The 12,278-nt window shown below is 40.6% G+C and overlaps 1 protein-coding gene across 1 annotated transcript in view; it reads right to left on the reverse strand.

Moving 5' to 3' along the window:
* The window catches only part of OPRK1 (opioid receptor kappa 1), a gene marked incomplete at its 5' end in the record, with an annotated part of 20,216 nt that extends 8,225 nt beyond the window's left edge, over positions 1-11,991 (reverse strand). Inside the window, one exon of the mRNA XM_082290059.1 lies at positions 11,732-11,991. Coding sequence (XP_082146185.1) covers positions 11,732-11,991 — 260 coding nt within the window. The remainder of the gene's footprint in view (positions 1-11,731) is intronic.
* Between the last annotated feature and the right edge of the window lie 287 nt (positions 11,992-12,278).

The raw sequence follows: 12,278 nt of genomic DNA on the forward strand, positions 1-12,278 counted from the left end.
AGCCTTCCAGTGGAAGAACAGGAAAGAAGTGCTGTAAAATAGAGCTAGCTTTTTAGGCATCTTCAAAACCCAGATTTTTGAAGCTGCAATATAAAGCATGTTCTCTGTGTATGCACGGTTTATGTTCTGTATGTAAATTGAGCAATTTTTTGGACTATGCAACACATGCACATAATAGAAAACTAGTTTTACCATGACTACTGATCCAACAGGAAGGGTGTCTTAGCATTCACAGGTCAAAAGAAATATAGTCATTCCAGCATCAGCATTTAGACAACTTCCAATGTAACCAAGTCAAAGCTGTATATGGGAATGAAAGTTTAATAGGGAAAAGAAAAACCCACAGCATGCCATTTTGTCCCCTTTGTGAAAGATTTGCCTCATTTCAGGGATAGATTTGCACATAGCAATCCTTGCTTTGATAACCTTACCTGGTGTGCATCTAGTCCATCCCACAGCTCACCAGCGTGGCAGTCCCATGACTAGCTGGCCTTGCCCAAATCCACCACGGTTCACAGACCCCACATGCCTCCCTGCACCATTTATTATGCACCAGGATAGGCACCTGACCCCTTCTGACAGGCTTTGAACAAGAAGGTGGAAGACAAATAAATACAGCTCCAACAAATACCTCATTTAGCAATCAATTCTCCCAGGCACTGCAGAGGGATCATGCATACCTGACTCAGGGATGAAGGGTGCACTGGCAACCTGAGCAATGCTAAATCCAAGCACATTTGACTGATGCAACCTTAAAACTCATTGATCTCACTCTGGTAACATAAGGAGTTTGATTACTTTTGCCTGGAAACATTGGCTTCTGTATAAATGAGGTATTGGCCCTTGAAGTTATTAGGCAGTATAGATTAAGTCATTTAGAAGTTTATAAAGTTTATAAAATTGAGAAATGCCTTTGAGAATCTGGGCTCAATCATCCAAACTCCTTTGAATGTTTTTAATTAAACACCTAAAAATTATTAAATGCCTTCATGCCTCTGAAGACATGTGCTTGCAGGTTTAATTAAAAGTCCAGATAAAGGAATGGAGTGACTGCTGTTGCTGTCAGACGCTTTCAAGCAGACCCTGATAAAGTCCACAAGATGAGGGATTTGCCTGCTTTCCTACAACTCATTCTATTGCACCACCGCATAGAAGGAAATATTTTTTTGTGGTCTGGTTTTTTCCCACTGTACTCTCCATTCACTTGAACAAACAATCAAAACAGTGATTGTGTAAGGGAATCTTGTCCTCCTTTGCAAAATTAAAATTCTTGATCAAATATCTGAATTCATTTAAGTTAAAATATTTATATCTGCTTTAAGTACTTTAGCAGGACAGATAGGGTAAACCTGACCATCCTTACAGCATAGATGGCACAGTGGTAATTAATGACAAACAGTGTCTGAGGTACAAGTTTCAAAGACTATTATAATATTTATAAACCATGGCTGTATAAACTGCTCATGGGAAATCCCATGTCTAGAAAATAATTTGTTAAATACTGGGACTTCTTAAGAGAATGGCAACTTTTCTAATACTACATAGGAATAGAAAGTCCCTCTTTTAAACCAGGTGCTAGAATCTAATTTCAAGTGGCAGAAAAACCTCTGATCCCTTAAGCTGATGGATCTCAAGACTGCTTGTAAAGCTATAAGCAGGCCTCAAGCCTCTGTAGACTAAAAACTGGAAGATATATCAAAGCTGCAGAAAAATGGTCAAGATGAAACATAACTCTTTCATTTGGATGGGGTGGGGTTTTTTTTTTTGGATGGGTATATGATGAAAGTTTGCAAGGAGCAAGTTTTAAATTATGTCTACTTATGTGTCAAAAGTAAAATTCTCAAAACTATTAGGCATCATTCACCTTCCAAAAATTGAAAGTTCTTTGAGACTGACTTTAGACTGACCCCTAGAAATTTTCCCCTGTTTCTCAGTCAACTCATCATTACTGTTCTTTTCCCTCTGGAGTAGAAAATAATTTGCACAAGCTTTTAAGACAGTAAATAAGAAGAAATCACACCTCCAGCCTACGTTACCAATGAAATTGTGGGAACAGATGAGGGAAGCGTGCTACTAAGGATCTGGTGTGCTTTCAGGAAAAAATCTGCTAGTTGAGCCCCTTAAAGTTATTATCTCAAGCTGAGGAAAGGAGTGTGATACTAAAGTACACTCTAACATTAGAAAAGCTGATAAAAGATGAGAAAGAGGCTCTGGTCAAAGTTTTTCATGTAGCTGTAGTAGGATGAAGTGATGAAATGTTCCCCGCAGTGTGAAATGAGGGATGGGGAAGGGAGCAAAACTAACAAATATACTACACCAACCTCCAGTTGCAGAGGGAAAGTACAAAAGCATAAAACGCAATGAGGAATAGCAAACACAGATTTTTCACAGATACCTGGGTAAGTGAATGAAAATGAAAGCTAAAGCACATCTAAAGCAAATTACAAAAACACCTATCAGCAGGACACAGGCTCTGTTCCACTAGGTTCCTCTGAATGAAGTATATGGAGATCAAGCAGCTGAAAAGCTTAGTCAGGAAAGCTGTAAATCTCAAGGCTATATTTCGAGTACACTGAGTATAATACTGCATCAGAACAGGAAGAAAAAACCAAAAAACGGTCCAGGAGGACCTATTGCAAGCCCATACCGTGTCAAAGGGATGGCTCAGCTCTCTCTTGGATATTCATAATCCAATACAAAAGTCTTATGCCAATATGAAATGAAATCTAAGGTCATTTAAAGAATACAAAAATTAATATGCTGCAATTTTCATTTTTGTATTGGGTTATATGATGTTATCACGTTTTGAACTGCCACATTTTAGCAATAGAGAGGACCTCTCTATTGCTTTAAATACAGGAAAACAGCTACTGCACATATTTAAAGGTTGCCTGTCTTAAACACCAAACCCTTTTGGACCCGACAAAAAATTGTTGTCTACAAAATTATATCCTAAAGTGGAATCTCTTTACTTATAAGCATCCAAAGATACCTATTTTAAAGCAGCTCAAAAAAGAAAAGCATGATTTTGTCTTTTATTCTCCCATCAGGGAGCATGATCTATGTGAATGTCAAAAGGTATAATTAAAATCCTTACAATTTTCCACCACCATTACTTCTCTGCACTAGCCATAAACTGAGCCTGAACAAGATCTTGCAGGTTTAGATTGGATGTGGAAGCAATTTTTCCTGACCTAAAGAATCAGGCTCTGAATTAGTTCAAGTCTACATATATCCTGGTCAAAGTGAAAGAAAAATTCACACTACTTAATGAAAATGAACTAATTTTTCTCCTTCTATGATAAAGGTTTTTAATATTTTTATGTGAACTCAAGAGCCTCTCTTTGAAGAAACTATAAAATGTTTAAAAAAATTCTGTGAAATTTTTGCTTCTGTGACTTTAGCAGCAGAGCTCAGAGGTCAAGGTGCTGTGATCCACTGTGGCTTAAAATGAATCAGTGAGAATGCGGAATTTCACTAAATTGGTACTTTATCTAAAACCATTATGTCTAATAATATTATTAAAGAGCCTGGACAATTAGCTCAGACTACGTACCTGATTTTTTTTTGCTCACTGCTGGTAAGTAGAAATAAATACTGAACTGTCAAGCAACTTATTCTATCCCTTGATAAATTTCATGCTGCTTCAGATGTTTTCCAGTGACGAGTCATTCTGTGGGGAGTTCCCAGGGTGTTAGACTATCCTAATCCTTCTTACTTGCCACAAGGACATTGCTCTAGTGAGTATTGAATCTCTGTCTCTGGTAACATCCACCTTTCCTGTTGTTCTTTTCTCTTGGAAATGTTGGGGGTTTTTTTAATAAAGGATGTGGGCTCCCTTGGCAAAGTTCTTCCCATGGGTTTATGGGAGAGGGAATTGAGTAGGACACACACTGCCTGGCAAAGAGAAAAAAACTCATTGCTCAAGGAAACAGAGATAGTAGCTCCTCCAGGAAAAGATTTCTCAGGGTCCTACTTTCCTTGTTGGAAGCAGACAACTGTTATTGAATGTTTGCTTCCTCTAGACGTTTCTGCAGGACAGAAACAAGGAAAGAACTCAGAAACCACTCACTCAGGGGTCTTGGGGTATGGGTATCACTCTTGTTCCTAAAACAAGGCACCTGGTCTCCATTTTTGCCACAGGGATGAATAACTGACACAGCTGAGAGTGTTTAATAGGACAACTACACACTCAGATGTGTGGAGACCCAAATCTCTGGTCAACACTCCTGTAATAAAGTTGAATGGGAGACAAGGGACTTGGCTCTATAGCAGGTATAGGATTATGTGGTAAGACAACAAACGCACATATCAGTAGTGAGCCAGCTCAGGAAAAGTCATCAGTCCTTCTTATGATGCAGCTGGCAGGCTTTCTCTGGACTCCATCCATTTATCTGTTTTCCTCACCTGCTTCAGGGAAGCCCAGAGCACAGACCTCCTGAACACACACATTCCCATAGCAGATGATTCAAGTGAAATGCAGAAAACTTTAAGTCACAGTCAACAGAAGAGCACATCTTGTAGCTTCCATAAGTGAAAATATTCTTCTCCTCTGCACTTTAGCAAACCAGTCATTCTAAAAGGTGTGTCTAACAGTGAGTCCTGATGCAGTCCATCATCCAGCAGCATGGTAAAAAAACTTTTCTGAGTGGGGACACTAAATGAACATTGAATAGATTGTCTGAACTGATCCTACCATACAGCTTTCCATCTGTCACTACTCAAGGAGGCTTTTGCCAGTTGCCCAAAAGTAGCCACAGTGGCTGGACTACCAGCAATGCAGTGGGAAGTGCATTTAGCGAGTATAAAATCCTCTGTGTTCCATGTGCAGCACAGCTAAGTTTGGGAGCTCTAGACATTCACTCTTAATGCATTGATGACTTTTGGAGCAGAGATGAGCAGCAGCATGTTACAAAGGGGGATTGATACAAGTGGAGAAAACAGGAAGGTTCTACTCACTTTCTGACCACGTATTTGCAGACATTTGTACACTGAATAGAATTGTCTTCTTATACTCTTGCAGGGAACACAGAGATTTCATTGAAAATGATGCCTCAAAACTGAAAACAGAAAACTGCCTAAAATTAATTTTCACTTCCATGGGGATTAGAAGGTGAATCTAATGAGAGTTGAACCCTCTAGCTTTGGGTGAAATAAATATTTCAAAGATAATTCACAGCCTGGCATGTCAACTTCCCAATAGAATAACATCAATTTAAAGCAAATTAACAAGTAATCTTTTAATGTTATCAAAATCTAGTATTAATTTCAACCAATATCTTAAATAATTTTCATTTTTGTGCACTTTTTAAAAAAAGTGCTGTGCACCTTTACGTATTCTTGATTTATATATTTTTTACATTTTGTGGAATGCCAGCATGGTCAGACATCCCTCTTCCAATATCCTCGTTGCATCTGTGCACACCCTCTCCCCCCAGCTAATTCAGTTTGTGCACTTATGCCTGTCTGTAGACAAAATTATATTCCTACTGCCTTTTCCTCATATCTCTCTAAATTCACAAAAGAAAATAACAATAAGCAAAGAACAAAGTCTTCCTTGAGGAGAAGAGCACAGATTCCACACTTTGCAAGAATTATCTCATATTTAGAGATGGGAGGACCAAAATGGAGACCTGAAGTATAGTTCCTGGAAGTAAAGTGTAGCTGGATGCTTTTTCTTCAGAAAGAAATATGTAAATGGAATCAAAACTCTTCTTGGGAACCCATCTGTTTCAGAGAATTTAACTGAAAGGGACCAATTAATTACAGTTTGAACAGACAGTGAGAGTGGGCAAGAGAGGAAGATTATCTTGCCTTGTCCTTAATGTGTCCCAGGCAATCCAAATTGCCCGGTTAAGGATTTCCTTTCACAACACCCTTTCAGCAAATCAAAAATCCTCTCTCAGAAAAAAACTAAATGAAGTGTTACCACTCTTCTCTCATTTCACCATCTTCACCAGAAGGGCTTAGCCAGTCTGCCTTCCCCAGCACCACTGTGCACCCTCCCTATGCTTCATCCAGGATCATGAGCTACCCACCACTCTCCCGTCTGACAACAGGCGAATTATCTGAATCTTTCTGCCAGCAGCCAAACTGGAAAGTTCTTCTAAGTTTTCACTTTGTTCCAGTTCAAAAAGATTCTCTGTAATTCATCTTGCTTCCAGACACTGATTCCAGTTATGCCTTTCTCTGAACTAAATGATTACCTGGCTGTTAGCCCAGCGGAAATGTCTGGACAGATACCAAATTACTTTCCAGAAGCCAAACACATTACTCACTATAAGCCTCTCTTTAATACTGTTTGTAGTAAATATTCCTTTCAAGCCTTTCCTCTGCTCTCCCTGCCTTTCAGTATCATCTCTTCTTATCACAGCATGACCATAAGTCAGGTTTCTTGTCAGCTTATAAATCCCAGGCCTCACTTAGTCACTGTCTAGCTGGGTTTTAAAAGATTGGAAATAGTAACATTTTGTTTAAATGGTCTGTGCTTGTCAAACTATCAATACTCTTTTAAAAGCCTCTCCTCTTTCATGTTTCCTGTTGCCTTCCTCTTTGTGCCATCTGTAAAAGCTTTTCGTAATGATCAGTCTTCAAAGTTGGGATGGAAATTATGTCACGTTTGAACTAACGCTGCAGAACTTATCAAAATTATCTCCATTCAGTGAGGTAAGGCTAAATGGTGTTTGAAATCTGTGATGAATTGCTATCAATCCATTTGATGCCTCTCTACTGGTAGTAGTAAGGTGTCAGATTTTTGATTAGCACAAGGTTAAAAGTCATAAACTTCACAAAGTATAGTACAGTTCAGCCTTTGCCTTTAGCAGCCAAACACTTCATTTTATAAAAGAATGAAATCATACAAACTGCCAGCAATAGGGAACAGGTAATCCAGTTAGGTCGACTCTTCTGAAGCTTAAATTTTCATTTCAGAACAATATTCTTTCCAAATATAATTTAATAAAATTAGAACAATAATTTAAAGCAATTTAACAAGTAATCTTTTGATGGTATCAAAATCTATTATTAATTTAAACCTATGTATTGAATTATTTCATTGTTGTACTTCTTAAAAAATGCATTTTCATTCTTGTTTGGAATGAATGATGAAGAAATATTAAAAACAATCTGGAAAGGAGTCAATTTTATATTACATTTCTTAATACACTCTTCCTGTTATGTGAGACACTGTTCAGCTCAATGAATATAAGAACAAAAAATGTATTCCTGATTAAACTTTTTCTTCGACATTAGACTAAGCAGAGGATTATAAGGTTTCTCTTTTCCCTTAGGAATCAATTTACATATCTGTGACACAACCTCTTCTTTAAAATTCTTGAATGTAGAAAATTATTCAGTTCACTGGAAGCTTGAAAGACAATTTTTAAAAAATACAAGATTGGCTCTTCAGGATCCTGTTGATATGAGCTGGTCTCAGGAAGTTACTTCAGGAACAATGAGGGTAAGATAAATACTTAGCAAAAGTGCTTCTGGAGAGGGTAAGAGAGAGCATCTCCCAGAGTTTTACCAGAGCATGTTTCTGGTTTTGCTAAGTGCAAATCTATAGTTAAAGCTGTAAGTTTAGTCAGGAGATTTTTCTTCCCTGCAGCTGTCATAAGAAACTACCATTTTGTTTAACGCCAGCACTAAATTTTAAAGAAAAACGTCACGAGGGAAGGGGAATGGAGAAAAAAGCCTTCTTGCTTCCAAGGACAAATAGGTTTTTTTATCCCCTTCAGCCAACTATTTTACCTCCAGGAATATCTTCTAAGACCTCAGAGGAAAAGCTAATCTCAAAAGAAAAGGTTTGGGGTTGAGGTAAATTCTGGTCAAGCAAAGCACCACACAGCTCTAGGACTTTCCTCAGGTGAGGTCAGATAACTTTACCTGGTATCTGCAAACCCATTTCATGGCTCCCCTCCTCCTCCTCCTCCATAGGGGAGGACTGTGCTTCCCACACAGTGCTTGTATTTCCCAGCAGTGCAAGAGGCAATGTGATGCCCTCTTTCTCTCTTACTCTCTCATTAGGAAAAAGCAGCAGCCACAGGAGAGCATTACATCCCATGTGCCATGGCTCAGCATGGACTGTCCATCCACTCAGCTGTCTGCTGGCTGACAGCAGAGCCCCTTGGGATGGTGCATGTGCTGCACAGCTGATCCAAACACAGGGACGGTTCCTGCAAACCACCCACACTGGGAGAGCCAACCACCATGGGCAGGAACAGAGTGCCAATCCACTGTACATTTAACACAGCTTTTTCTGCACATTAAAAATGAGCACTCTGTGTGTGTCTGAGGAGCCATGGGTGCTTACAGTAGACCTGGTCTTGCTCTGTTACAAGTTTTAGTGATTAAACTTTGGCTTTTAAATCTAATTGTTGCTGTGTGTTTGAAGACAGTGAATGCAAGCATCTCCATTTTACATATGAGGAAACCATGAACCGACCTTGTCAGGACAGGAAAAAGTGTTTGTTCTCAAGCCAGAGAAATGTTATGAATTCAACCAACATGGTGACTATTTTATCCCAACACAGAATAAGTAAATTCAAACCAAAATGTAATTAGCACAGGCTTTTCACTTTCCTTCGAGCCACACATTGGGCGCCACTAAAATTTGTTCCAGTTTGGCCAAATTTAGAAATACATCCTCTGAGAGAAGGCAGGTTACAACCATCCCTCCCCCGCCAGGTTCGGGGAAAAATAAATTTTCCTCAAAGGAAAGTGAAAGAGATAAAAACTATTTATCTAACAAACACACAGGAAAGGGATAATAATGCTAAATAATAAAACCTCTTGCTCTGCTGAGAGAAACCTGGGAAAATTTCAGACTCCTTACATAGATCTCTCTCGCCCTCCTTGGAGCTGGGATGGGGTGATGGGCCCATCTCCAGGGTGGTGGAAATTCCTCCTGATGTATTCTGATGTTGAAACCATCCAGCAGAGGAAAAAAAAGAAAAAACAAAGTCCTGGGAAAAACAGAAGTTCAACTCTCCATCTCTCTCTCCAGAGAAAGAAAAAGGAGCTGAAAAAACTGGCCAAAAGCAAGCCGGGTGCCTTCCCCACTCTCACTCTGCTGCCACAGCTGAAAAAAAATCTCTATCTCTGTGTGACCTTGAACAAGCTGCAAACTGCTTGGAAGAAGTTTTACTCAGGTTTTCCTCCCCGCTCTCAGGCTCAGTTTAAAGGCACAGAAAGGCACAAAGTTAATTTCTGGGCATGGGGCAGAAAGAGGGGTTACACATCACAAAGTCACCCCAAGACAGCGTTGAAGCCTGATAGTAAAACCAAGAGAAGAATCCAGGTCTTATAAATGGTTTAAGAGGCCATGCTGTCAACATTGCACTAAAGGACCATTCCCAGTCAGATTTCAACACAAATCTCTCCTCACAGGAGCTGTACCAAACTCTGCTACTTTTCTGTCAGGAGTTTGTACATGTGGTTGAAGTGACATTCTCCTGTTATTTTTCCCTCTGAGGAAACTCTGAGTTTTCCCTCTCAGCAGAAAACCTGTAAGAGATTTCATTCACCCAGAACTCTACACATAAGCTACTGAGGTGCTGACTCACTGGTCTCCATGAGCTTCTTTAGCAGCCCTCAGAGCAGAAGTAGCAAAACCAGTCCTGCAGTGGTATCAAAGCAAGGAATTGGACAAGGTCTGCCTATACCACAGGCTAAGGCTGAATTTGAACCTGTTTCTGAGACATCGCAAGACTCTGGAGTCTCCTAAACCTACCACAGCATTGACACTTCAACATTTTGACTGAAAGTCTCAGAACACAGGGGGTCTTCTTTTTTGTCACCCAAAAGGTAAGCCCATGTCAGGCCTGGAGTGTCAGGCAGTTGGGGTGGATGATTATTGTAATAATTCCAACTGAACTCTTCTAACATTATTAGACAACGTTTAAATGATCAAAGGGAGAAGGAGTCGTGCCTGCCTTGCCTGCCTGTCCAGAGGGGGTTAGGAGGAGGAGGGCAGATCTGGAATTCAGACCTGAGAAATGGCAGCAAAGGGCCTCAGACAAAGCCTGTACTCAGCTGGAAGGTAAAGAAGAGCCACAGTATGTTCCCATCCCCTTTTAGAGTTGTGGCAGCTGGAGGAGAGGTATTGTGGGATGGCAAGGGGACAGGATCTGCCTCTCCCTTACCATCTTTTCCCACAAACTTCCCTTGGCTTTCCTCAAAAAAGGAACTAGTAGGAACCTGTAGGAACTAGTAGGAAAGTGAGCCATAACTATCTAGAGCCTCACAAAAATAGTCTTAGGCAGGTAGCAGAAGGAGAAAAAAAAGCAAATACATATGCACCAGTGTAATCCATACATGCTAACTTTTAGGGTTAAGTTTGGATTTATTTCCACTGCCCAGGCCAGTTTATCAGCTGACTTTGTTACTGACTAATGGCTTAGAAAATCTCTGCCTTTGCAGCTGTGTGACTGTCAAGTATGGAGTCTCTTTTCTTGAAGGAGAAATACAAAAAGAAATTAAATCTCTACCCTGAATGAAGGTCAAAAGGGCAGGCAAGGGTATAAAAATCACACCATCACAAAACTGGAGCCAACCACTTGTTCTAAACTGACCAGAGGCACCTTTCTTTATTGCACTGACTATTAAATGGAATTTTATTTTCATTATTCAAGAGTATTCACCTGATTATAACTCATCTTTTTGAAGTACCTCATCAACAACTTCAGTTCTCGTAACTTCCCCTTACATCAGGGCTGACAGTTACTTCAGCATCCTGCAATTGCTTGACCCTTATCATGCATGCTTTACTAAAGAGAATCCCTTCCAATACCTCCATTTTTGCCATGTACAAGCTGATTTCATTGGAATAATGAATAATCCACAGTCCTGGAATTTTTTTTCCAGAAATATTATCAGAATTCAAACGGGCTGTGGAGAAAGAGTCCAAATTGGAGTTGCATGATTTCAGTGCCCTGGACTGCTCATTATCACCCTGCTGAACTGCACTGTCCAAGCAAGCCTATAGATTGCAAATGAAAAAGACAAAAAGACAGAGGAAGCACAGTGCAAGCTAAAATATACACCAATGCAAAAGTGTAAGTGCAAGCATAAGTATCAGTGCATTTCACTAAGTGGCTTAGTTAAAACATTCACTAACACAGACACAGAGCTTTCTCCTCTTTCTTGAAAAACAATTTAGAAGGTATTTCAGCACCTTCTCCGCTTTCTTCAATCCAACACCAACAACTGGAGTTGAAAACTGCTAAACAGAGAAAAACATCCCTTGCTTTACATTAAGCCATTCCTCCTATCTTTATAATCTCCTGGCCTTCTCTCCTTGTTAAACAAAACATTAGGTGCCAAGACAGCAATGTATCAGTGTCCACATGACTGGATACATAAGCTGTCCCTCGGGGTCTCCTCAGTGGAAATAAAAGCTGCCTTGTAGAAGTTTGCTTCTTTCACGCAAGCCTTTTTCCCTCGGACGCCAGCAGCATCTCATCCCTAGAGGGCAGCCAGTGAACGCAGCTGCAGGCACAAAGCGCTTTCCCTCAAGCTGCAGGATTTATCACATTTAACCAGCTTGTCCCTTCTGTCTCTAACACAAGTCCAGGCAAACCACTGTGACAAACAAGACAGGAATTTGGGTCATTTCAGGTGATTTTTTCCAGTTCCTCACAGCAGAGCTTCCAAAAACCACCCACTCCCCTGCCCTGCCAAACTTAGAGACAGTCTTTTGCACCTCTTCCAACCAGCACCCAAAACCTCTTACCTTATGATGACAAACATGACCAGGGAGTTTCCCACCAAGCCGACAACGAAGACTACAGAGTAGACAGCAGTGATGATGATGGGAATGGCGGGGGAGATGCTGGTGTGGTTGTGCTGGCCATCCCCAAAGGCCCCAGTGGCATTGCTGTCATAGTCTGCCCAGCCCGGGAGCCAGCTGCTGCTGGTGCTGGGGGGTCGGCAGGGCCCTGGGGAGCAGGTGGAGTCTGGTTCCTCACGGAAAATCTGTATGGGGGCATCCATAGGGGTACAGTCCCCACAGGCAGGGGGGAGACCAGGAGAAGAGTGCACACAGCAGGAGGCAAGTATGCTGGAAAGAGGGAAGAGAGAGAAAGAAGTATTTTCACAGCCACAGAACATTAAGACCTCTAAAACTTGTAGGTGTTAAGGGGAGCTCTGCTGTGATGGGAACTGTAATTTGCCAAGCAGAGATTTAAGCAAATCACATTCATACTAAATTCTTGCAAGTTTTACATCTTGCTATATAATGCTGCTTCTCCAAGTGCACAAGGGAAGTTTTCCTCCACTTT

The sequence above is a fragment of the Coloeus monedula genome, assembly GCF_965178545.1.
Source record: "Coloeus monedula genome assembly, chromosome: 1".
Taxonomy (NCBI): Eukaryota; Metazoa; Chordata; class Aves; order Passeriformes; family Corvidae; genus Coloeus; species Coloeus monedula.